A 25,935-nucleotide genomic window follows, 5' to 3' on the forward strand; every position below is an offset into this window, starting at 1 on the left:
CATGAGTTCATGAGATCTGGCAATAGTGGGAAACGGTTTCTGAATCATTGATTGTGGGTCTTACGACACCGATACCTCCTCAATGGAAATAATGAGCATTTCCCAGACGGTGATGGTCCTTAGTGATGGATGCCACTTTCTTGAGGCACTATTTCTTGAAGATGTCCTTGGTGGTGGGGAGGTTTGTGCCTGTGATGGAGCTGGCTGAATTCTGATGATGTTCCTTTATTTAAAAAGGGCAGCAGGATTAAACCAGGTAACTACAGGCCAATGCGACTCAAGGTAAATTTTGGAGAAAATTCTAAGGGATAGGAATTGCATACACTTTGAAAGGCAGATGATCTTTGGGGACTATCTGTATAGTTTTGAGCAGGGAAATAAATCCTGATGTCGAGTGGGACCTTGTGTTTTAGATTCATAGTTCTCTGATAGTGGCAGCATGGGAAAGTAGGGCAGTGAAGGCACCTGACGTGCTCATCGTCAAAGGGAAAGGCTCAGAATATAAGAGTCGAGGTATTGTGTTGCAAATTTAAAGAACACTGCTTAGACTGCACTTGGACTATTGTATGTAGCTCTGGTTACGGCACTACAGAAAGGATATTTTTAAATTCTTTTTTAGTTTATTGAGATACAGAGCAGAATAAGCCCTTCCAGCCCTTCGGGCTGCACCGCCCAACTATCACCAATTTAACACTAGCCTAATCATGGGAAAATTTATAATGACCAACTTACCTCTCAACCAGTACGCCTTTGGATTGTAGGAGGAAACCGGCGCGGTCACAGGGTGAACATACAAACTCTTTATAGACAGCAGCAGGACTTGAACCAGGACTGCTGGTTCTGTAAAGTGTTGTGCTAACCACTACGCTACCGTGCTGCTCATGATGCATAGTGGTCGCACTGGAGAGAATATAGAGAAGATTCACCAGGATCTTCTTCTGCTATAGCACTCTATGACCTTACAGAGTTATAGAGTTATAGAACGCTACAGCATGGAAACAAGCTCTTCGACACATCTAGCCCATACTGAACTATTAACCTGCCTAGTTTCATCAACTTGGACCAGGACCATAGCCCTCCATAATCCACTCTCATCCATGTACCTATCCAAATTATTCTTAAATTTTGAAATCGAACTTTCATCCACCACTTCTGCTGGCAGTTCATTCCACACTCTCACCATCCTCTAAACGAAGAGGTTTCCCCTCATGTTCCTCTTAAACAGTTCACCTTTCACCCTTAACCCACGAACTCTGGTTGAAATTTCACCCAACCGCAGTGGGAAAAAAAGCCTGCTTGCATTTACCCTATCTACACCCTCATAATTTTGTATACCTCTATCAAATCTCCCCTCATTCACCTTATGAATTATTTTTGAGTTGGACCTATATATAACAAGAATAGTTTTACAAATGGCAAAATAAGATCACTTCTAATTTCATTAAGGTCACTTAATTATCCAATCAAATCCCTGATTATCCTAGCATACTTCAAACAAAGATCACAAGAGTTGAGTTAGAAAAGGCACAGTTCGTCCCTCCATCTATGCCCCTTGTCATCTTATACACCTCTATCAAGAAATGTCTCACCCTCCTTCACTCCAAAGAAGAAAGGCCCTACTAGCTGAACATTCTCTCAGAAGGCATGTTCTCCAAGCCAAGCAACATCCTGGTAAATCTCCTCTGCAATCTCTCTCAAGCTCCATATTCCTCCTATAATGAGGTGACCAAAACTAAACACAATGTTCCAAGTATGGTCTAGCCAAAGATTTAAAGAGCTGCAACATTACCTTGTGCTTGTTGAACTCAATTCCCTGATTAATGTAGGCCAGCACTTCATAATACGCCTTCTTAACCACTCTATCAACTTGCAGTGCAAATTTGAGGGACCTATGGATGTGGACTTCAAGATCCCTCTGATCCTCCACACGGCTAAGAATCCTGCCAAATTCAAACTTCAAACATTAACAGTACTTTACTTTCTCTATGTTCTTGAGATTGTTGGTAAGTTGGCTACAGAGTTGATCGGTGACTGAGAACATATGGACATTCCAACCCAGTGTCAGGACTAGTGAAAGTCAAAGTTCAAGTCAGATTTACTGTCAAATGCACAAATATATGTATGCGCAGGTGCATTGAAAAACTTGCAGCAACATCACAGGAACCATGCATAATATCAGCAACATTCACAAGAAAAGTATACAGTAAGCATAAATTATAAACTGTAGTTGAGACGGTGAATAGTTTCAATTTCATCTGCATACACATCACCGGGAATCGCACGTGGGCTGTGTGGTGAAAAAAGCACAACAACACCTCTTTCACCTCAGACAGCTGAAGAAGTTTGACAACAGTCCCCAAATCCTCAGGACTTTCTACAGGGGCACCATCGAGAGCATCTTGACTGGCTGTGTCACTGCCTGGCACAGGAACTGTGCTACCCTTAATCACAGGGCTTTGCACAGAATGGTGCTGACAGTCCAACGCACCTGTGGATGTGAACTTTCCTCTATACGGGGCATTTATACCAGCAGGTGCGTAAAAAGTGCCCGGAGGATCATCAGGGACTCCAGCCGTCCCAACCACAAATTGTTTCAGCTGCTACCATCTGGCAAACAGTACCATTGCATTAAGGCCAGGACCAATGGGCTCCGGGACAGCTTCTTTCACCAGGCCATCAGATTTATCAATACACATTGATCTGATTGCATATCTGACTCTACATACATGTATATGAAACAATTATGTATACAATCTTAGTGTTTGGGCAATATCCTCCCATATTTCCCTTCCTTATTGCTTGTACATTACGATGGAGATGCAACATAAAGATTTTTATTCCCTTGGATATAAGGAATAAAATAAATACAATACAAGTACACAACTTTTACGAGAAGGAACACAATTAGAAAAATGAAGAGCAACATATGCAAATACTGGATGAATGAGTGCAAAGTGAAAGAAATAAGTTTTAAAATAAGACCATAAGACATAAGAACAAAATTGGGCTCTTCGGCCTTTCAAGTCTGCTCCGCCATCTGGTTTAGAATCCCTCTCAAACTCATTCTCCTGCCTTCTACCCTTAACATTTGCATCCTTAATAATTAAGAAGCTATCAACCTCTGCTTGAAATATACAAAATGACTTGGCCTCCACAGCTGTCTATGGCAATGAATTCCAGAGAGTCACCACCTGCTGCCTAAAGAAATTCCTCCTCACCTTCTATCAAATGTCTCTGATAAAATTTTAGGGCATATAAGCTTCTGAAAATTTTGTTCAAGATGTCATGTAAGGAATTACAATTTGCTGCAAAAGATTTAATTGAATTCAAATGCCTTGTTAATATGGGAAGGAGAAAAAATAAACATCATTTGTGTAGAAACTGCAGTTGTCCACACAAAAACATGAAGAGATAATTATTCTTGATCAACAGAGCAAGTATGCAATTACCTTTTTCAGAAATGTCTTCAAGTTTATCAAAAATGGGATTGTAATTTTTATTATCTTGTGCTCCCTCCTGCGAAATAGGAACATTGAAACAATTATCAGTCTGGCATATAGAACATATATTTTCATTCCAGGCTATCATCAGATAAATAGCTTATACTTGGGCAAATGCTGCTGTTTTGTAACGTGATGTCTGAAAGCATCTCCAGAAATCTTACCAACACATACAGTATGTTTAGCATACCATAAAAGAAGATAGTTGGATAAATAACCAAAAGCTCAATCAGTTAGCTGTTAAAGCATTGCCTTAATGAAAGAAAGGAACATAGAACAGAAAAAAGACCCTTTGACCCCTCTAGTCCATGCTGAGCTGTTATTCTGCCTAGTCCCATAGATCTACACCTGGACTGTAACTCTCCATACCCCTCTCATCCAGGTAGTTACCCAAGGTTCTCTTAAAAGATGAAATCAAACTTGCATCCACCACTTCCACTGGCAGCCCATTCCACAATCCCACCAAACTCTGAGCGAAAAAGTTCGCCCTCAGCTTCTTAAATATTTCACCTTACATTCTTAGCCTATTACCTCTAGTCTACTTTCACCCAAGCTCAGTGGAAAAGCCTGCTTGTATTTACCGTATCTATATACCCCCCCCCTATTAATTTTGTATGTACTTCTATCAAATCTCCCATCATTCTCCTATGCTCCAGGGAATAAATAGGTTCAAAGGTACACTTAAAGTCAGAGAAATGTATACAATATACATCCTGAAATTCTTTTTTTTTGCAAACATCCACAAAAACAGAGGAGAGCCCCAAAGAATGAACGACAGTTAAATGTTAGAACCCCAAACCCCAGCTCACCTCTCCCATGCACAAGCAGCTACTAAATTCCTAGCCTATTCAACCTTTCCCTATAATTCAAACCCACATGTCTCAGCATCATCCTTGTAAATTTCCTCCGTACCTTTTCAATCTTACTGATAGCTTTCCTGTAGGGAGGTGACCAGAACACACACAATACTCCAAACTTGGCCTCACCAATGTCTTATATAACTTCAAAATAACATCCCACTGCTGTACTCTATCTATGAAGGCCAATGTGTCAAAAGCTCTCTTTACAATACTATCTATCTGTGACTCCACTTTCAAGGAATTATGGATCTGTATTCCCATATCCCTTTGTTGTACAGCACTCTTCAGTTCCCTACCATTCACTGTATATGTCTTACCCTGGTTAGTTCTCCCAAAGTGCAACACCCCACACCCTTCTGCATTAAGTTCCATCTGCTATTCCTCAGCCCATTTTTCTAGCTTGTCCTGATGCCACTGCAAGCTTTGGTAGTCTTCCTCTCTGTCCACTATGCCCCCAGACTTGGTATCATCTTCAAATTTAGCTGATTCAGTTTACACATTTATCATGCTTGCTATACAGTAGATGACAAGTAGATAAGGCATCATGTCTAGTGATCTGAAGGTCGCTAGTTCGAGCCTTGGCTATGGCAATGTGTTGTGTCCTTGAGCAAGGCACTTAACCACACATTGCTCTGCGACGACACTGGTGCCAAGCTGTATGGGTCCTAATGCCTTCCCTTGGACATTGGTGGCATGAAGAGAGGAGACTTGCAGCATGGGCAACTGCAGGTCTTCTATACAACCTTGCCCGGGCCTCAGTCATCATCGAAAATTGATAGACAGCTGAAGAAGAAGATGACCAAAAACACAGATCCAGCACTGATCCCTGCGGTACTCCACTAGTCACAGAGAGGAAATCACTTACTATCACTCTCTGGCTTCTCCTGTGTAGCCAATGTTGAATCCAATTTACTACTTCATTCTGAATGCCAAGCTGGAAGGTGATAGGCAAAACCTGGTGAGGGAGAAGGTAGGTGGGTGGAGGAGGAGATATGAAGGGAGAAGCTGGGAGGTGATAGGTGGAAGAGGTTAAAGGTTAAAAAAGAAGGAATCCGATCAGAGAGGAGAGTCAACCATTGGAGAAAGGGAAGGAGTGGGGTACAAGAGGGGGGGTGATGGGCAGGTGAGGAGAAGAGAAGAGGTAAGAAGGGAGCCAGAACGGGGAACCGGAAAAGAGAGTAGGGGGTAGAAATTACTGGAAGTTGGAGAAATGTATGTTCATGCTGTCACTTTGGGGGCTACCAAGACAGTGTTGCTTCTCCAACCTGAGAGTGGCCTTATCATGGTAATAGAGGAGGCCATAGACTAACATGTCAGAATGTGAATGAGGAGTGGAGTTAAAATGCAGATGGAGTGAAAGTGCAGGTCGGTTGGGTGGAAAAGAGAGGTTGGAGATGGAAATAAAAGTTTGGAGAAGGGTAAAGGAGGCAAGGAATGGGTGATGGTGAAAGTCAAAGACTGTTTATTTTAACAGAGAAGGGTCATGTTGGTTGATAGACGTTGGAGGAAGGAAAGAGTCAGAGAGGGAAGAAATATTAACTCACCACTTCTCAGTCAATAAGTTCCATCACAAAGTCCATATTGTGATGGCTGTGGCAGGCAGCAAAACCATTTTCTTTTACATACATGCTTGTATCTTTTCTACTTAAATTTATATGCACATCTTTATTGGTTAACCATGTCATCCTGATGCACCATCAATAGCTCTCCGAGACGTGAGGCGAGATAAAGGCTTTTATTGGCTGGAAGAAAGAACAAGCAGCAATTGACCACCACACTGCATCCTGGAGACTGAGAGGCAGGGCTCAGGCCCCAATCGCCTTTATACCGGGGTCTGTGGGAGGAGCCACTGTCAGTGGGAGGAGCTACAGGAGCAGTCAGCAGGAGGGGGGGGCGTGTCCAGATAGGTATATGTAGTTCACCACACATCCCATCTCCAATAAGGGAAAATTTTACTAATGGCATGCCAAGTACATGTGAGGAACAGATTTTAACTGAGAAAGGTGTGGCATTTTCTAATCAGTATTTACTGAGGTGGAGTTATGAACCAGAGTCCCTTTAAACCTGTGTTTAAATGAACAGGATTCTGTGCCAACTGCTTATTCCATCTACAGTATATGATAAAATAATTCTGGTTGTAAAACAGTTCTTGTAAAACTAAAATGTAGATATAGTTTCTCTGCGAAACTGAGATACCTCAACATACTGAGTTAGCTTTTCTGATTTTTCATGTGTAGCAATGGGACATAGGGTGTATGGTTTCTCACTGGTTTTGAAGGTGTTATGTTTATACTGTGGAAATGCTGATCTACATTCTCTGCAGATTAAGCAGTTAAACCCACCCTTTTACAGCAACAGACACAAAGTGCTGGAGGAAGTCAGCAGGCCAGGCAGCATCCATGGAAAAGAGTAAACAGTCGACATTTCAGGATGAGTCTCTTCTTCAGGACTTGAAAGGAAATGTTAGAGTAAGAAGGTGGGGGAGGAGAGGAAGAAGTACAAGGTGGTAGGTGAGAGGTGAGACCAGGAGAGGGGGATGGGGGTGAAGTAAAGAGCTGGGAAGTTGATTTGTGAAATAGATAGAGGGCTGGAGGAGAGGGAAATCTGATAGGAGAGGATAGAAGACCATGAAAGTAAAAGAAGGGGAAGGATCACCAGTGGGAGGTGATGGGCAGTTAAGGAGATAATAAGGAATGGTGAGGGAGAGTGTTGATCGTAATTGCTTAAATTTGAGCAATCAATGTTTATGCCATCAGTTTGGAGGCTACCCAGACGGAATATAAAATGTTGCTCCTCCAACCTGAGTGTGTCCTCATTGCAGCAGTAGAGGAGGCCGTGGACTGACATGTCGGAATGGGAACTGAAGTGGCTGGCCACTGAGAGATTCCACTTTTACGGTTTGTCTTTGTTGTAGGATTTACACCCAGACTTTGCAAAGTAGCAGCAACTACCAAAGCAACAACATCCTGAATTCATTTCAAAATCCTGAGCAACAAAGAGCTGATTATCTAATCCAACTTTTCTGGCAGGCCCCTATGCCTGGAAGAGATATAGACTACAACACTCATATTCTCTGACCCAAATTCCCTCTGAGTGGAACTCTGCCCTGGAAGCACAGAATAAATTTGAGAATCTAGATTCAAGATTGTTTATTGGCTTTCTTCAGGACACAGCAGTAAAGGAGACAAAGTGATGGTTAGGCCAGAATTGATGCAGCATAAAAAGCACACAATAAGCATAAAGACACAACATAAAAACAAACAAAAAAATCATAGCAATTATAAATATAAATGCAATTCTATAAATACAATGTACAAATAACTGATGTGGCCATAGATAAAGATTGGCTTATATACATTGAGAAATTATAGGTATTACCATCAATATTATCTGTACATAAAGTGACTGTGACAGAATGTGATAAAAATGACAAAGTGACTGTTGGCAAGAGGAACTCTTCTTGGCAAGACATAAGGGAACACAGTAGGTAGCCATGGAGTGTAAGTGCAAGGGCAGATGAAGGGTGCTGAGTGGCTGTGGACAGGAGTGGCTGTGGACAGGAGTGGCTGAGGTGTATGTGCTAGGATATCACACCGAAGCTGTCCAGAGGTCGAAGGTGACTGCATTCAGCATTGCATCCCCAAAACACCGGGGAAGCAGGAAAATCCCACGATTTGTGTGCAAGGCTAATGCTTTGCAACAATACAAGGACAACTTTGGAAACCTTACATTCCTTAAAATTTTAAGGGTGGCAAATGAAATGTGACTTTCAGTCGGTGTGAGTGGACTCAAAATAGTTAAGCCCGTGTTCTATTTTCAGCTGAGCTGTGACCATGAGGCTACTTTTTGCATTACATACCACAAAAAATCAGAACCAGCACTGATTTTTCATAGCACTTCTTCAAACAGCTTTTAAAAGCTTGAGGGTTGAAGAAAACGGGTTTGAATTCACCTTAAGAAAATGGATCAGGAGGGAAAGAGATTTAAAATCTGTTAATAAAGATCTTGAAATGAATAAGTAAATGATGTATTGATGACATCTTACCTGAAATAAAACTGCCAGGACAGCAAGACCATCTGCTTGCATCGCTGCATCTTCTATACGTCCATATTTGGAAGCATAATGAACAACATGCATCTGAAGTATTAAGGAGAACAAGTTACATCTGTGAATATCTCACTTATAATTCAAGTGTGGCTTTATGCACTGCATATTGTTATGAAAGTGGCTATGATTAATGGTCTGATTAAGACTACATGTACAAACAGTGCGCCTGTATATTTTAATAGACTGCTCCCTCATTTCCAAGCCTCACTGGGCACTTTGTCATGCCTCCACATCCGCCTGTGGCAATGAATTCCATAGATTCACTACTCTCTGGTTAAAGAAATTCTTCTTAATCTCCATTCTAAAAGGACGTCCCTCTATTTTGAGGCTCTACCCTATGGTCTTAGACTCCCCCATCATAGAAAACATCCTCTCCACATCCACTCTATCAAGACCTTTTAACGTTCGGAAGTTTTTTTTAATCTGCATAGTAAAATATATTCTTTTAATAGCAAAAAGCAACCAATTGGAAGATGCCCGCAGGTCAAGCAGCATAAGTAGGTGGAGGGATGGTTATGTCTTGAGTGTGAAGTAAGGATTCCCAACCATTTTTATGTCATGGAGCCTAACCATTAACCGAGGGGTCCGTGGACCTCAGGGTGGGAACCCCCTGGTGTAGAGGAAAGATAAAGAGGTGAGAGGCAGGGAGGAGACAGGGGCTGGTAGATGATGGATGGAACCAGGTTAGGTGAGGCTTGATGGGCAGATAGAGCCTGCTGGGGGAGGGTAAGTGGGGAATTTAGAGACAGAGGCTGGTGGGTGATTGGTGGAAACAAAGGAATAGCTGTAGGAGGATGGACTTTAAGGATGACCTTTACTGCACAATTATATGACCGGCAGCTGTAGACAGCAGAGGCTTAGAGAATCCATCTGGGGAAGCCCTATAGGGATTAAAAGAAATCTATGTGGTGTTGCAGCTCCTAAATCTGTCCAGGCCTTAACAAGGTTACAAAGAAACCCAATTCTGAACATCTGAAGCATTAACTCTGTTTCCTTTTCCACCGATGCTGCCCGACTTATTGTGTGTTCCATTGTTATTTCAGATTCCCAGTCTCAATTGGTGTGCTGTTTTAATTTTCACTATGTTAACTTTAATTAGCCTCATTTAAAAAATATATATTTCTTGGAATTCTTCCCAATTCGAGTCAGAACCAGTACTTGAAGTGCAAAGATCCTGACGGGAGCCCTAAGGCGAGGCTGCATAGTAAAAGTCTGTGGTGTTCAGATAGATCAGGAGGCCTAGAGGTACCATTGGCTGATGGTGGGGCGGTTGAAGAGTGCAAATTTCTGCGGGGATTGTCAAAATACAGTAGTTCACTGAATTTTAGCTGACACGAGATCAAATGCTTGTAGTCCTTACCTCAGCAGCATACTGTGTACCATCCACTGTGTGCTCCGATCCGGGAGAGCCCGCCGATCCCCAGTGAAAATGCAGCTGAGCTGCCAGATATTCCTGTGACAACCCACCGCTTATGGCCATTGAATTTGGGAGGGAAAGTTTAACTTGAAAAACAAAAGCAGAACAGTATTATCAGCCTTTTCCACTAACCTGTAGGGAAACCATAAGACCATGAGATATAGGAGCAGAATTCAGCAATTCGCCACACCAGGTCTGATCTGCCGTTCAATCATGGCTGATTAATTTTTCTTCATTCCCTTAATCCCATCTTGACCCTGTAAATCGTAACACTCTTTCCCTTCAAGAACGTATCAATCTCGGATTTAAATATATCCAGTGACTTCTTGCCCACCATAGCCTTCTGTGGCAATGAGATCACAGATTCATCACCCTCCAGCCTGCACCTTTATTCTGAGGCTGTGCCAGAGACCCTAGACTCTCCATCTAGTGGAAACATCCTGTCCAAGTCCGCCCTATACAGGCCTGTCAATATCTGGTAGATTTCAATGGGACTTCCCCAACATCCTTCTGAACTCCAGCGATTACATTGTCATAGTTATCAAACACTCCTTGTAAGGCAAGGCTTTCATTCCTGAAATCAATATTGTGAACCTCCTATGGACCCTCTCTAGGACCACTACATCCTTCCTTAGATATGGGGCTGAAAATTCCTCACAATATTCTAAATGCAGTCTGACCAAAGCCAAATAAAACCTCAGCATTACATCCTTAATGTTATAGTTATTTTCTAATGAATTCTAACATTGCATTTGCTTTCTTAACTACTGACTCAACCTGGAAGTTAACCTTAAGGAAATCCTGAACTTGAACTCCCAAGTCCCTTGGAACTTATTTCTGAATTTTCTCCCCATTTGCAAAAAAAATTAATACTTTTATTTTTCCTGCAAACATGCATAAACCTCCTATCAAAGTGCATAACCCATACCCAAACCCTATGTGAAGACTGTCAGTCTATCTAGCACTTTAAAATAGTGCTGACAGAAATCTAGAATTAAACAATGCTTCTGTTCTAGGCATGCTTCGGTACATGTTTTAGTAAAAACTAAGTCAACCTTGTCAGAGAGATAAAAAAGTTGTTGGATTAATTGAAATTTCACTAACTTTCACCAATTGTACAATTTTAGTCTCGCATCTTGAGCCATTACCAAACCTTAGCAAAGAATTTTACATGGCATAAAACTAGGCCACCTGGCCCAGTGGGCTTGTGCCCTTCACACAAACCTGCACACGCATTTGTTCAATTGATTATTTAACTTTACAGTTCAAATAATCTTCCTTCGTAAGCTGCTGTTACATACAACAAATCAGTGATGAATACGGCAAGTTAACAATCTGTAACAGGATTTGATGTTTATCTAATTCATTGCTTATAACAGGGGTCCACAGACCCCTCGGTTAATGGTAGGGGTCCATGGCATAAAAAAGGTTGTGAACCCCTGGTTTATAGGAGCTGAAGACAAAATTTGGTCTTCAAGTAAAGTGAGGGTGGAGGATAGTATACTATAATGAAATGTCTTACAAATGCAAGTTCTGGTGTGTTCGCGAATTCTGAGAAGGACTTAAAGAGACAGCTGAGGGATAAACATAGAATGAGTGAGTAGCTGTCAGATAGAGTGTGGAAATACATGAAAGCTTTAACAGGTTGTAGCTAATGCATTCATCCCATTGCAAGGTACCATCACTTTTTGATGTTGATACCCCTCACAATGCACCAGCAACAGGGAAGATGCCAGAATTAGAGGGAGAGGTGGACATTTTTAGTTAATGCTATGTGGGAAGATTCAGAGACAGCTGCTAGACTTATAAATAAATAAATAATGTTTCAGATACCAACAGCTGGAGAGATAAAAAGAACTCTTGGTTCTTTCATGTACAAGGGTTACATAAATATTTAGATCTGCAGTTGTGACATAGAGGTTATGAGAAAGGCACTTCTATATTCCACTGAAGATCTGCTATTTGCCCCTCCATGTGTACTGTCTAAGTTACAAAGCCTCTATTCATATTGAATGCAAAGTCATGCTTTTACATTTCCTGAACACTGTGAAACAAAGGTGTTAGGTTACGTTTATTCAGCCTCAAGCCACGTCCAACACAATATAAAATGGATACAGTGTGTAAAAAAATTGCTTTTTATTCAATGATTTTTAATCATTCCCAGCAAACGCAATATTTCTTCCTAAGGGAAAATACTTGAGGAAATATTCTTTCCAAAAAGTGCTCCTTCCCAGTAGTATCAAGTAAGTGACTCTGTTTTTTGTAGGGAAAGGACATTTTTTCCAGATCCAGTGAATGCATAGAGCAATTGAAAAGGCAAATAGATAGCTTTTTGCTAAGGATGTTGAATGTACCTTTCTTACATCCTCTCAGGCTGAATAAAAAATGAATAAACTGCTGTAACTTGAATCTCGCAATCTCTAAACATTTTTGATGGATACTATACTCGGTGGCCAGTTTATTAGGTACAGGAGTGGTTTTCTGCTGCTGTAGCCCATCCACTTCAAGGTTGATAAGTTAGGCACTCAGAGATGCTCATCTGCACACCACTGCTGGAAAACATGGTTATTTGTGTTACTGTCACCTCCCTGTAAGCTTAAACCAGTAGGGCCATTCTTCACTGACCTCTCTCGTTAACAAGGTGTTTTTGCCCACAGAGCTGCCGCTCACTGGATGTTTTCTCATTTTTCACACCATTCTCTGTAAACACCAGAGACTGTTGTGCGTGGAAATCCCAGGAGATCAGCAGTTTCTGAGATATTCAAACCACCCCCTCTAGCACCAGCAATCAATCCATGGTCAAAGTCACTTAGATCACATTTCTTCCCCATTCTGATGTTTGGTCTGAACAACAACTGAACCATGTCTGCGTGCTTCCATGCATTGAGTTACTGCCAATGATTGGCTGATTAGATATTTTCATTAATGAACAGATGTACAGGTGTACCTAATAAAGTGGCCACTGAGGGTATATTCATAGTTAAGTATGTGTTTCGCTTGAATCAAATTATTCACACAATGTGGCTGGAGATAGAGATATTAGGATTAGGTGCTCTAAACTATAGGCATTGTTGCATCAATTCTGTTTTTCATTTAAAGCACAAGGGGCTTGATTGCAGTAATATTATCCATGTGACTGGGCCTCTGCTCTGTGAAACTGGTGAATGATGGGCAAAGGGGAAAAGCGCTGTTTCCATTCTTACCTGTGTGTCCATTATTAGTTAAATTGAGTGAAGTTGTTTCTGGTAAATCGTATCCCTCAAGTATGATTTTAGGAAGGTTTTTATTGAACGTGGCTTTGCTGGTTTCAATATCGATAGGAGACTGTGACTTCCCATCACAATCATGATAGTCTTTCTTCCAGTCTTGATCTGAGGAAAATCAATCAGAAAACTTTTATCAGATTTGCTGTACTAAATGTACTGAGTAAACTGGATGTGTATTATCACTGTCTTAGTAGTATGATTTTATAGTTGCTTAAATCATTATACTATTCCTAACCTTTTATAACTTCAATAAATTTACAAGGAACTTGCTGGGACCTGAGAATCTGAGTTATAGAGAAAGGGTGTATATGTTAGGATTTTATTCCTTGGAGTGTGAGAATGAAGGGAGATTTGATAGAGGTATACAAAATTATGAAAGGGTATAGATAGGGTTAATGCAAGCAAGCTTTTTCCATTGAGGTTGGGTGAGACAAGAACTAAATAGCATGTAGGCCTCCGTTAGTCTCGATAGACCATGGATTTGCACCTTGGAGAGTTTCCAGGGCGCAAGCCTGTGCAAGGTTTTCTTTATGGAAGACCGGCAGTTGCCCATGCTGCAAGTCTCCCCTCTCCACGCCACCAATGTTATCCAAGGGAAGGGCATTAGGACCCATATAGCTTGGCACCGGTGTCATCACAGAGCAATATGTGGTTAAGTGCCTTGTTCAAGGACACACACGCAAGCCTCAGCCAAGGTTCGAACTAGCGACCTTCAGATAACTAGATGAACGCCTTAACCACTTGGCCACACACCAACACTAAATAGCATAGGTTAAGGGTGAAAGGTGAAATGTTTAAAGGGAACATGCAGGGGAGGGAATTCCTTCACGCTGAAGGTGGTGAGAGTTTGGAACGAGCAGTCAGTGGAGGAGATTTGTGGGTTTGATTGCAACATTTAAGAGAAGTTTGGATAGATACATGGACGAAAGTGGTATGGAGGGCTTTGGTCCAAGTGATGGTCGATGGGACTTGGAAGAATAATGGTTTGGCATAGATTAGAAAGGCTGAAAGGCCTTTTTCTATGATGCAGTGTTCTATGACTCTAAATTGAAGATTATTCGTCCATTAAAGAAAATGGATACAATATGGCTGATAAATCTATCATGGTACTTATATTTTTAAATTAAAACATAGCTTAGCCAAAATCATAAACACTAAACGGTATGCAAAGCACAAGGCAAGAATATGCTCAGGAATATCAGAACCATCCTTGTCATATATGGCAACTTAGGCAGATAGTAGTTCAAACAGGAGTTCTGCAATCAAGAAGTATCTTTGGAGTATTTCCTGCCACTGCCCTTTAATAAGCAATTGTTTCCTGAGTCTAATTATGTAACAATGTCAAACAAACAGTAGTTGCTATTAATCATTAATCTTTGATGTTACTTTCGTAGAACCAGGCTGCCTAGTCAGACAAATATAATTACCTGTATAGCTCCAATGTTCAAGTTTAGGACCTTGAGGGGAAGAAACAGAAAAGAATTACTGCTTGAGGAAGCTAAATAGCTTCTGAGAAAGATAACAATTCAGCCAGATCATGCAGGATAGCCATTCCAACTGCTCACTGTTCCTTTGTGTACTCCTTCCTGACCAGGACATCCACCCAACTCAACCTGCTGCACCTGAAGGGCAAACTATGTGGGCACCATACTGTGAGTGGTCTTGAGCCTTGTATCCTGTGTCCCCACATAACCAAGGGGTCTGTGGACCCCAGGTTGGGAAACCATGATCAAAATAAAGATTATATATCTTCTTTATATATTTGATCAGATTTACATTTGTATCTTTATAATTCTTTACAAAATACTAGAAACAGCATGTGCAAAGACGATCTGATTGTAATTACGTTATCAATGTAATCGAGTATAAGCAGTTACATTTTTTATACAGTTACATACATTGCTAAAACAGGTCCAAGGGGATGTGAGATCTGCAGTATGCAGTTTCAATGGGTAGATTTTGTAAGTACTTTTTAAAAGATAATCAGTAAGGTGAGATAGAGTAACAATTTAATAAAACTCTAATCTTTTCTTATAATTTTGAGTAAGACTTTATACAGATTGTGCATTTTTGCCGATGAGACAGAATTAGAAACTTGGGCATAGAATATAGAACACTACTGCATGTTACAAGCCCTTTGGTTCACAATGTTGTGCCAACCTTTTCTATCATATTTCCATCATCCTCTTGCCCAAGAGTTTCTTAAATGTTCTTAATGTATCTGCCTCTACCACCATCCCTGGTAGGGCATTCCATTCACCCACCACTCTCTCAGTAAAGAACTAGCCTCTGAAGTACCCCTATACTCTTGTACAATTGTCTTAAAATTGTGACCCCTAATTGGCCAAAATCACATGGAAGTAATTCAAACTTTCTTTTAAGCCATGAGTAAACAGCATTTAACCTTACAATATATTCCAGTTTGAGTTAACATTTGTTTTCCATGAGAGGTACACCAAATTATATTTATTCCCCTGGAATTGCTTTCCCATTTGCCCCGTGGACGAACCGATTCCTCGCCGGTGTCACTGACTGAAGTGTTGTGGGTGGTTGAATGATTAAGAGGGGTCTGCCCTCTTGCTGTGGCAGGAGTGATACCTCTCCCTCCCTCATTAGTGAGAGCGAGAGAGCCTGAGGCATGTTGAAATGTTGGGATGAACAGTGGTTTCTGATGCACTCTAGATCGTGAGCTGTTTGGGGGATTTGCTATTTGGGTGGTGGGGGACTGATGTTTTTGCTGAGGCAGGTGGGGGAGAGGATTGATGTTTTGCCCCTGCTTGTGCATGGGAGTGGAGACGGGGGCCTTTGGAGTTCTAACGCTTTCCTGTCATTCATTCTTTGGGGTTTTTCTTCTATTTTATGGATGTCTGTGAAGAGTGAGAATTTCAGGTTGTATACTGTAGAAATTCTCTGATATTAAATGGAACTATTGTATCTTTGAACCCTTGAATCATTTTATAAGCTGTGCATTGCAAAAATCTGTAACACTCACACTGATTACTAATTTGCCTCAACACTACAGCTCTTTTCAACCTTGATGGTTTCTTGCAAAATGATATGTAATCTTCCTCTCAATTAAATGAAATGGAGCTTAAGTAATCACATTCTTTAAACCTGAGCAGTGCATATAATGGACTAGATCCAAGTAAATGTTTGAGCAATAGGTCAATTAATCTTTCTAGCAAGGTATTATTTAAAGTTCCAATGAACAGGGCAGTCTCTAATGTTAAAGTCTCTGGTTCCTTTGGTGACACTCAAGTATACAATCAGAAGGAAAATACAACACAAGACTTAACATCTACAGATGGGCAATTTGATAATGGTGTGACTTCATAACTTTCAAAGGAGTTTTAAAATTCACTTTTGTATTTTAAATCTTGAAATTATCCTTTAAGATTAGAATTAGTTTCTAACTCATTAATCAGAAAGCTTTCAACATATGCTTTGGCTTTCAATCACAATAATAGCTGGAGAGACTGATTTCAAATGCATTTCCCTTCTCCATTTTTGCATAGCAAGCTTATGTCATTTCTGATTTTGATGTTATTTTCATTTTAACTTAAAAAGATTGAACCCAATCTTAAGGTTTCTAGAAATGTCTGAATCTAGTGGTCTATTAAAATTGGTAAGCTATAGGAGACACATCTTATTTCATTAGCTATAGCTATTATTTGCTTTTTTTGTATTTGCACACTTTTGTCTTCTTTTGCACATTGATTTTTTTGTCTGTGTGCAGGGTTTCATTGAGTCAATTCTATTTCTTTTTTCTATTGTCAATGCCTGCAAGAAAATGAAAATCTGGTGACATATATGTAGTTTGATAATAGATTTACTTTGAACTTTGACCATTGATATAAATCTAAGCACTTTAGCAGCCAAAAGGTACACCGATGTAAATGAGGCTGAATTTAAAGCATTGGAAATCTGAATAGACATAGTTACTTGAATCTCTGAAACTAACATCAGAAATATTAATTGCCTGTTCAAATCAATCTTTATGGAGTTAATTTATTTCAAGTATGAACCATACAGTTCAATCATTCCTCTCAGATTGGTGCTGAAATCTTGCTGAAAGCTACAAATGACATACATTGGGATGTTGTATAAAATTGCTCTACACACTATTTTAACAAGAGTAATAGTTCAAGTTCAAGTTTAATTGTCACTTAACCACGTGCAATAAAACAGTCAAATGAAACAACATTCCTCCAAGGTCAATGTGCAAAACAGAGTACTAACAGTCACATCTAGCTCATATAATTATGATAACAGTAAATCACACAGTCACAAAAAATTAATATAGCCCAAGTCATGTCCTATAGACCGGTGGTGCATGGGATGATTGACCTGGAGTCACGTTGCTGCAAGAACAAATATGCAGTAGTTCCTCATCAGGTGCTAGTGCAGTCGCACTTTCAACAGAGCGAACACTGGAGGGTAGCCAGACCCCAACCCAGCCCAGCTGCCTGTGGCACTAAACCAACTTCAGTGTCTTCTCCCAGTAAAAGAGTAAAGAGTAAAAAAGTAAAAGAGTTAACAGCTTTTGTCAGTCTGGGTCAAGTTCTCACCAATATCCATCTCATACTGTAAATGAAATTTTGTTGTGCTGCACAACAGATATGTTATAATTTCTCACGAATACAATATGATCCTCAGCATTCCTGTAGCTGAACACAGAGCCTTCCCTGGGTTCCGAGCCATCTGATCTGTGGAAATATGCAAATATGAAAATTCCCCCAAAGGCTTTTTCTGGGTAGTAGTAACAGTAGTAAAATGTCTTGTGGTGTTTATTAATGATTGAATACAGTATTCACTCAGTGGCCACTTTATTAAATACGGGAGGTACTGAATTAAGTGGCCGCTGACTCTATTTCTGTACGTTTGTGCTCATCCACTTCAAGGTTTGTTTTGCTGTGAATTCGGAGATGCTCTTCTACACACAACTGTTGTAACACGGGATTATTTGAGTACTATCGTCTTCCTGTCAGCTTGATCCAGTCTGGCCATTCTACTCTGACCTCTCTCATTAACAAGGCAGTTTCACTGTAAGATTTTTGTTTCTCGCTCCATTTGCTGTAAGCTCTAGAGACTGTTGAGTATGAAAATTCCAGGAGAACAGAATTTTCTGAGATACTCAAACCACTCTTTTATTGAAAGAATGTATCTGTACGCATTTTATTAAATGTGTACGAATACAGGGAGTTGCAGCCAGTCTCACTGTCACTAAAACTTCACAATGTGGGCAAGTCTATAAACACCGATCATTTCCACCAATTGTAGTCAACCACTCATGCGAAACCCACAGTTAATACACAGGGCTATGGATGGATGCACATGGATGAAATCAAACCTTGTAATAGCTGAAAGATGAATTGCTTTTGTAGAATACAGGCTTGATTTGATCAATGCCAACAAAATCTTGATCACGTTCATTGCAACCATTTCCCTAACGGGTAAGTGATACTTTAAAATACAAGAGGTTCTGAAGATGCCGGAAATCCAGGGCAACACATTCAAAATGCTGGAGGAACTCAGCAGGTCAGGCAGCGTTCACGGAAATGATATTTCAGGCTGGGACCCTTTGTCAGGATTGGTCAGGAAGGGAGAAGAAGCCAGAATAAGAATATGGGGGGAGGGGAAGGAGTACAAGCTGGAAGGTGATAGGTGAAGCTAGCTGGATGGAAGAGAGGGGATTAAGAGAGAAGAGAGAAGGACAGTGGGGAATAAGTATTTCAAAATGCCTATTTTAAAGTAAGTGTTGGGAAATGGATAAAGCTTTAAATTTCTGGATATCAATAATTTCTGCCCCAGGTGCAAGAAAGTGATAACTGATTCTTCAGTCATACTGAGTGCATTATGTAAATGAGAAATATTTTAATAGATCTCAAAGTCCTGGGAGAGACTTCCAACAATACTCCAGAAGTCTTTTCCCTCTCTTTCCTCTAGCCCTTTTGCATCATAGAACACAGAACAATATGGCACAATGCAGAATCCTTGGCCCATGATGTTGGGCTGGCCTACATAAACTTACTCCAATATCAATCTAACCCTTCCATCCTAAACAGCACATAACCTTCCATATATCTATCTAAGTCTCTTAAGTGTCTCTATTATGCCAGCTTCTACTACTGCCACCACCACCCTACACACCCCCCACCGGCAGTGCATTCCAGACATCTACCACTCTCTGTGTAAAAACGAACCTAACATCTTCTTAAACTTTCCACCACTCGCCTTTACCAGATGTCCTCTGGCATCTGCTCTGGAAGAAAGGTTCTGAGACTCCACTCTGCGTCTCATCCACCTTTGCTCTAAGGACAAAAGCCCTAGTTTGCTCAGCCATTCCTCAAAAGAAATGCTCTCCAATCCAGGCAGCTTCATGGTAAATCCCTTCTGGATGCTCTCTTAGGATTTTCACATCCTTCCTATAACGAGATGACCAGAGCTGAACACAATACTCTGTGTGGTCTAATCAGAGTTTTATAGAGCTGCAACATTACCTCACAGTTACAAACTCAGTCCCCCCAACTATTAAAGCCTACACACCACATACCTTCTTAACCACCCTATCAACTTGTAGAGCAACTTTGGATGTGGTCTCCAAGATGGCTCTGTTCCATCACACTGCAACAGTCATTATTTATCCACAGGAGTCCCTGCATTAATACAAATGATTTGACAGCAACTCTTCACACGCCACTTCTTCTGCTGTCGAGTGAAATTCTTTCCTCTTGCGTTGTTGATTGTTTGTAACTGTGCTCTGCCACAGTTCAAATGAATGATAAACATCAATTTGTGAAGCTGCTTCCCTTTCCAATTTCCATTCCCACACTGACTGACCTCAGCCTCCTCTTCTAACAGGGTGAGGCCAAATGCAAACTAAAGGAACAAGACCTCATATTTTGCCTGGGAAGACTACAACCCTATGGCATGAACATTGTGTTCTCCAGTTTCTATCCCCTTCTATCCTTTCCTCACATTTTCTGATCTACTCAGGTCCTTTTCCACACCTCGTTTTTTTGTGCAGTCACTACACCCAGCTTCCGACCCTCCAGTTTCACTTCCTCCACCGCCTTCTTGATCTGCCCATCATCCACATACTCCTCCCACTGGGTCCCCATCCACCTGTTGTTGCTGACTGCCTTACTTAGTTCCTCTTCACCTTCCTTTCCAATCGGATTCCGCAGTCTGTACAACCCTTACAAGAAATTGAGATATGACCTTCATAAAGCTATCAGAGATATCAAGAGACAATACCAGTCTAAAATCCACACCCACACCAGCTGTCAGTTGTGGGAGGGCTTACGTGCTACCACAGGCCGCTAGGCGAAGTCAGGCAGCATTGGGACAACAGTCCATCCCTCCCCAAAGAGGGAGGTTTGCATGGTTTGACCAGAAGGGGATTGCAATGCCATCTCCACCCGACAACCTCCAATGCACCTGACCCCAGTGTGGATGTAAGATTAGCCTCTTGTATATATCTTTTCCTTTTGAAATAAAGTAAATTCCCTCCACAGATGCTGCCTGACCCACTGAGTTCCCCTAGTAGTTTGCTTTTTTTTTTGTTCCAGCTTCCAGTATTTGTAGTCTTGGGTCTTGCTGCAGAACGAATTGGCTATGGATTTCTTGTTTATGCCACAAAGTGTTTAAACTCTGGAAATCTTTCACTAACCTCCATGTCTCAAACTTCTCCTTTAAATGTCTCTGAGAAAGCTTTGAGTCATTTTTCCTAGTATCTCAGTCAATTTTACGAGCAGTGCTTTGGGATGTTTATTTATCTACTTATTGAGATCCGGCACGGAACAGGCCCTTCCAGCCCTGTGAGCCATGCCACCCGGCAAACCCCTGATGTAATCTCAGCCTAAGTACAATTCCTGCAACTGCCTGTAAGGAGTATGCACGCCTGGGTTTCCTCCAGCTGCTCCGCGTTCCTCCCACAGTCCAAAGAAGTACCGGTTGGTAGGTTAATTGGTCATTGTAAATTATCCCATGATTAGGCTAGGATTAATTTGGGAGTTACTGGGTGGTGTGGGTCAAAGGGTGGGAAGGGCCTATTCACGCTGTATCTCAATAAATAAATCTTAGGACAATGTACAATGACCGACCATCTTTCCAACCCATACGTGGACTGTGGGAGGAAACCCACGCAGTTACGGCAAGAACGTACAAACTCCTTACAGGCAGCAGCGGGGATTGAACCTGAGTCACCTGTATTAACAGAGCGTTGTGCTAACCACTACACTACTGTGATGCCCATTATTATTATTATTAATCAAATGCTCTCTATCTATGCAATATCTTGTTGATATTACTGAAATAAATTTTCTGTGAATTGTTCTGCTTCTACAAGTTATCAGAATCAAATTTATCACAAAGCTACCCTTGTTATAAATGTCTCTATGACTGAAGTTTTATGACACTTACAGTAGGATAGGTACATGGATGAGAGAGATATGGAGTGCTATGGTCCTATTGGAACTAGGCAAAATAATAGACTAGATGGGCCAAAGGGATGTTTCTGTGCTGTAGTGTTCTACATCTCTATGTTCACGTTTGAATCACCTGAAAGAGACACCCGTTATCTGAATTCAAAATTCCTATATTCCCACCCCCCCCCCCCCAACCCGATTTTTCACTGACATGTCAAGGCTCGACTTTAATTTTCTTGGAAGTTTCAGAAGACGCTGGAGGGTTGGCTACCTCTGCGCAAGTACAGAGGTGCATTCAGAATGCATACAGTTCAAGGTCTCCACCCACCCTGGACATTTTCTCTTCCATCAGGCAGAAGATACAAAAGCCTGAAACCTTGTCCCACGGACAGTTTCTATCCTGGTGTTATCAAACTCTTGTATGGACCTCTTATATGAAAATATGGACATTAATCTCCCAATCTACTCATTCTGATCTTGCACGCTTTTGTTTACCTGCACTGCATGTTCGCTATAGCATTTACACTTCATTTGGCATTGTTACTGTTTATCCTTCTCCTACCTCAAGACACTATGTTCCGATTTGATCTATCTATGCAAGGCAAGCTTTTTGCTGCATCTTGGTAAAGGTGACAATAATAAACCCATACAAATGCAGGCAATCTTGGACCTATGGGGGACTACCAGGTGTAATGAAAAATGCAGGAGACTCCAGGATATTCATAATCCCAAAAATTAAATCGTTCATCACAATTACAGAGTTAATTGTAACAAATTGATGGCTCACATCTTTGAATGGTAGGGCATCCGTTGTACACTGGCTTGTCCAGAGCCATGGACACTTCTTGGAAGCACTTAACTATGACCTTGCACACAGCAGTAACCCCAACTCAGCATGAAGCAGTCAAGTTGATGAAAAGAAGAACTAACTTACATCTATTTATCCACATTCACAAGTACAAGATGACCCAATGGACTTTAAAACCAATAAGATTCAGTAACATTACTGCTTTTGTGGTAGCAAAGGTTTGAACTGCTGATTTGACTAAGGTTTGAACTGCACAAATGCATGAAGTGTAATTCTGTGAACTACAGTTCTACATCAACAAGCCAGTGATTGTTTGGTAGGATCAGAAGATTATGTGGAATGAGTTGCTGCAAGAATAAAGTAAGTATATTTGTACAAAGAGCTTAGGCAAGGAATGAATAAGATCTGACAAAAGTTTTCTAGTATGTAACATTATTAAATTTGTTGTTCAGCTTACATTTTAAAAATTGGGTAAATTGTTAGGTGACTTTGTCAGCATGAACATTGTTTTCTCCAGTTTCTATGCCCCTCTGTCCTTCCCTCTCGCCTTCTGATCTATTCAGGTCCTCTTTCAGACCGTTCACCACTACCAGCCCCCAACATTCCAGTTTATGCATGTTCAAGCATAGAATGCTCCCTACCTTTCCCAACATATTGGTAAACAGATAGAATGCAGAACATCGTACATAGACAACTACAGCACATTACAGGCCTTTTGGCCCATTATGCTGTGCCAACCATGTAAACTACTCTGGAGACTGCCTTGAATTACCTTACCACACAGCCTTCTATTTTCTAAGCTCCATGTATCTAACTAAGAGTCCCTTAAAAGACCCTGTTGTATCCATCTCTACCACCACTGATGGCAGTACAATCCATGCACCCACCACTCTCTGTGTGAAAAACTTACCTTTGACATCCACCTTGTACCTACTTCCAAGCACCTTAAAACTATGCCCCCTCGTGTTTCCCATTTCAGCCGCGGGAAAAAGCCTCTGGGTATCTACACAATCAATGCCTCTCATCATCTTATACATTTATATCAAGTCACCTCTCATCCTCCGTTACTCCAAGGAGAAAAGGCCAAGTTCACTCAACCCATTTTCATAAGGCACACTCTCCAATCCAGGCAACATCCTTGTAATCCTGCTCTTCACTCTTTCTGTAGTATCCACGTCCTTCCAGAAGTGCGGTGACCAGAAATGAACACAGTGCTCCAAGTGGGGTCTAACTAAGGTCTTATATAACTGTAACATTACCTCACGGCTCTTGAACTCAATCCCACGGTTGATGAATGCCAACACACCATACACATTCTTAACAACACTGTCAGTCTGCGCAGCAGCTTTGAGTGTCCTATGGACATGGACCCCAAGATCTCTCTGATCCTTCACACTGCCAAGAGTCTTATCATTAATACTATATTCTGCCTTCAAATTTGACCTTCCAAAAAGAACCACTTCACACTTACCTGGGTTGAACTCCATCTGCCACTTCTCAGCCCATTTCTGCATCCAATCGATGTCCCGCTGTAACCTCTGACACCCCTCCAGACTATTCACAACACCCCCAATCTTTGTGTCATCAGCAAACTTACTAATCCACCCTTGTACTTCGTCATCCAAGTCATAGAGCTAACCCCGATTAACATCAATGGATCTGGGGTTGAGAGGGTAAACAGCTTTAAGTTCCTTGGCATCCACATCATTGAGAACCTCACCTGGCCTGTGCACACTAGCTGTGTGGTGAAAAAGGCACAACAGCACCTCTTTCACCTCTGACGGCTGAGGAAGTTTGGTACGGGCCCCCAAATCCTAGGGACTTTCTACAGGGGCACAACTGAGAGCATCCTGACTGGCTGCATCACTTCCTGGTATGGGAACTGTACTTCCCTCAATCACAGGACTCGGCAGAGAGTGGTGCGGACAGCCCTGCGCATCTGTAGCTGTGAACTTCCCATGATTCAGGACATTTACAAGGACAGGTGTGTAAAAAAGGCACGTAGGATCACTGGGGACTCAAGTCATCCCAACCACAATCTATTTCAGCTGCTTCCATCCAGGAAGTGGTACCGTAGCATAAAAGCCAGGACCAACAGGCTCTGGGACAGCTTCTTCCACCAGGCCATCAGACTGATGAACTCAGGCTGATTTAAGCGTACTCTATATTACATTGACTGGTCTATTTACTATAAATGATTATGAATTACTATGATTACACATTGCACATTTAGATGGAGACGTAACATAAAGAGTTTTACTCCTCAAGTATGTGAAGGATGTAAAAAATAAAGTCAATTCAATTCATTATAGAAATCCCAAAGAAGAGTGGTCCCTGAAACTCCAGAACCCCACTGGTCACTGACTTCCATGCAAAATATGAACCATCTACAAGCCAATTCTGGATCCACAAAGCAAGGTCTCCTTGGATTCCGTGCCTCCTTACGCTCTGAATAAGCCTTGCTTGGGGAACCTTATCAAATGCCTTACTGAAATCCATATACACTACATCCACTGCTCTACCTTTATCAATGTGTTTTGTTACATTCTCAAATAATTCAATCAGGCTTGTAAGGCATGACCTGCTCTTGACAAAGCCATTCTGACTATCCCTAATCAGATTATATTTCTCCAAATGCTCATAAATCCTGCTTCTCCAGATCTTCTCCAACAACTTGCCCACCACTGAAGTAAGATTCACTGGCCTATAATTTCCCAGGCTATCCCTTGTTTCTTGAACAAGGGAACAACGTTTGCAACCCTCCAATCCTCTGGAACCTCTCCTGCCCCTATTGACGATGCAAAGATCATTGCCAGAGGCTCAGCAATCTCCTCCCTCGCCTCCCACAGATGGTCCACTTCCACATTAGAAAGTTGCAATATTCTAATGTCAGCGCCTCAAAAACATTTTAAATTCCTGAATCAGGAATCTTGTTCTGGTTCTACAGGTGTTAGGGATTGTTGTGGAATTATGAAATTATATGGATAGCAGGTGTTAAAATGAGACCAGTTTTCAGGAAATATCTGTTTACAATTTAACTTCCACCAACACCAAAAGGCCTTCAAACCTAGTGTCATGTGTAGGGGAATCTGATTTCACACCGTTGTCTTTATGCAGGGAAAGATAATAAACGGATGTTCATTTTGACAAAAGAGACTGCAGATGCTGATATCTGGAGTAAGACACAGAATGCTGGAGGAACTCAGCAGGTCAGGCAGCACGGATAGACAGAAATGAACAGAGAATGTTTTGGATTGAGACTGTCCTGGGGAGTTAGGGGTCAAGTTAGGGTCAGAGACGAGGGAGAGTTAGAGGTCAGAGGCAGGAAGTGAAGAGTCAGGAGCAGGAGCCAGTGTTCAGTGTTCAGAGTAATACAGAATACTGTATTCAGTACGGAGCACTGTACAGTTGAAGGTCAGCGATCCCAGAGGTTGTGTTGGTAGGCATGGAGAGGCCAGCCATGCCCTGGTTGTTGGGGCCTGGCTCAGAGGTACATAGGGGTGGAATCATGAAGGCCAGTGACCCCCCCAGGGTTACCAAGGGCGGA

General features: G+C 41.4%; 1 protein-coding gene across 1 annotated transcript in view; it reads right to left on the reverse strand.

The window, feature by feature from the left end:
- Window positions 1–25,935, reverse strand: part of ca9 (carbonic anhydrase IX) — an 82,745-nt gene that overhangs the window by 51,708 nt on the left and 5,102 nt on the right. The window contains exons 2-6 of the mRNA XM_073064277.1: window positions 14,579–14,608; window positions 13,089–13,256; window positions 9,829–9,971; window positions 8,406–8,498; window positions 3,450–3,516 (exon numbers count right to left, since the gene is read on the reverse strand). Of these exons, the coding sequence (XP_072920378.1) occupies window positions 3,450–3,516; window positions 8,406–8,498; window positions 9,829–9,971; window positions 13,089–13,256; window positions 14,579–14,608 (501 nt within the window). The remainder of the gene's footprint in view (window positions 1–3,449; window positions 3,517–8,405; window positions 8,499–9,828; window positions 9,972–13,088; window positions 13,257–14,578; window positions 14,609–25,935) is intronic.

Source organism: Hemitrygon akajei, chromosome 13 (genome assembly GCF_048418815.1).
Source record: "Hemitrygon akajei chromosome 13, sHemAka1.3, whole genome shotgun sequence".
Classification (NCBI taxonomy): domain Eukaryota; kingdom Metazoa; phylum Chordata; class Chondrichthyes; order Myliobatiformes; family Dasyatidae; genus Hemitrygon; species Hemitrygon akajei.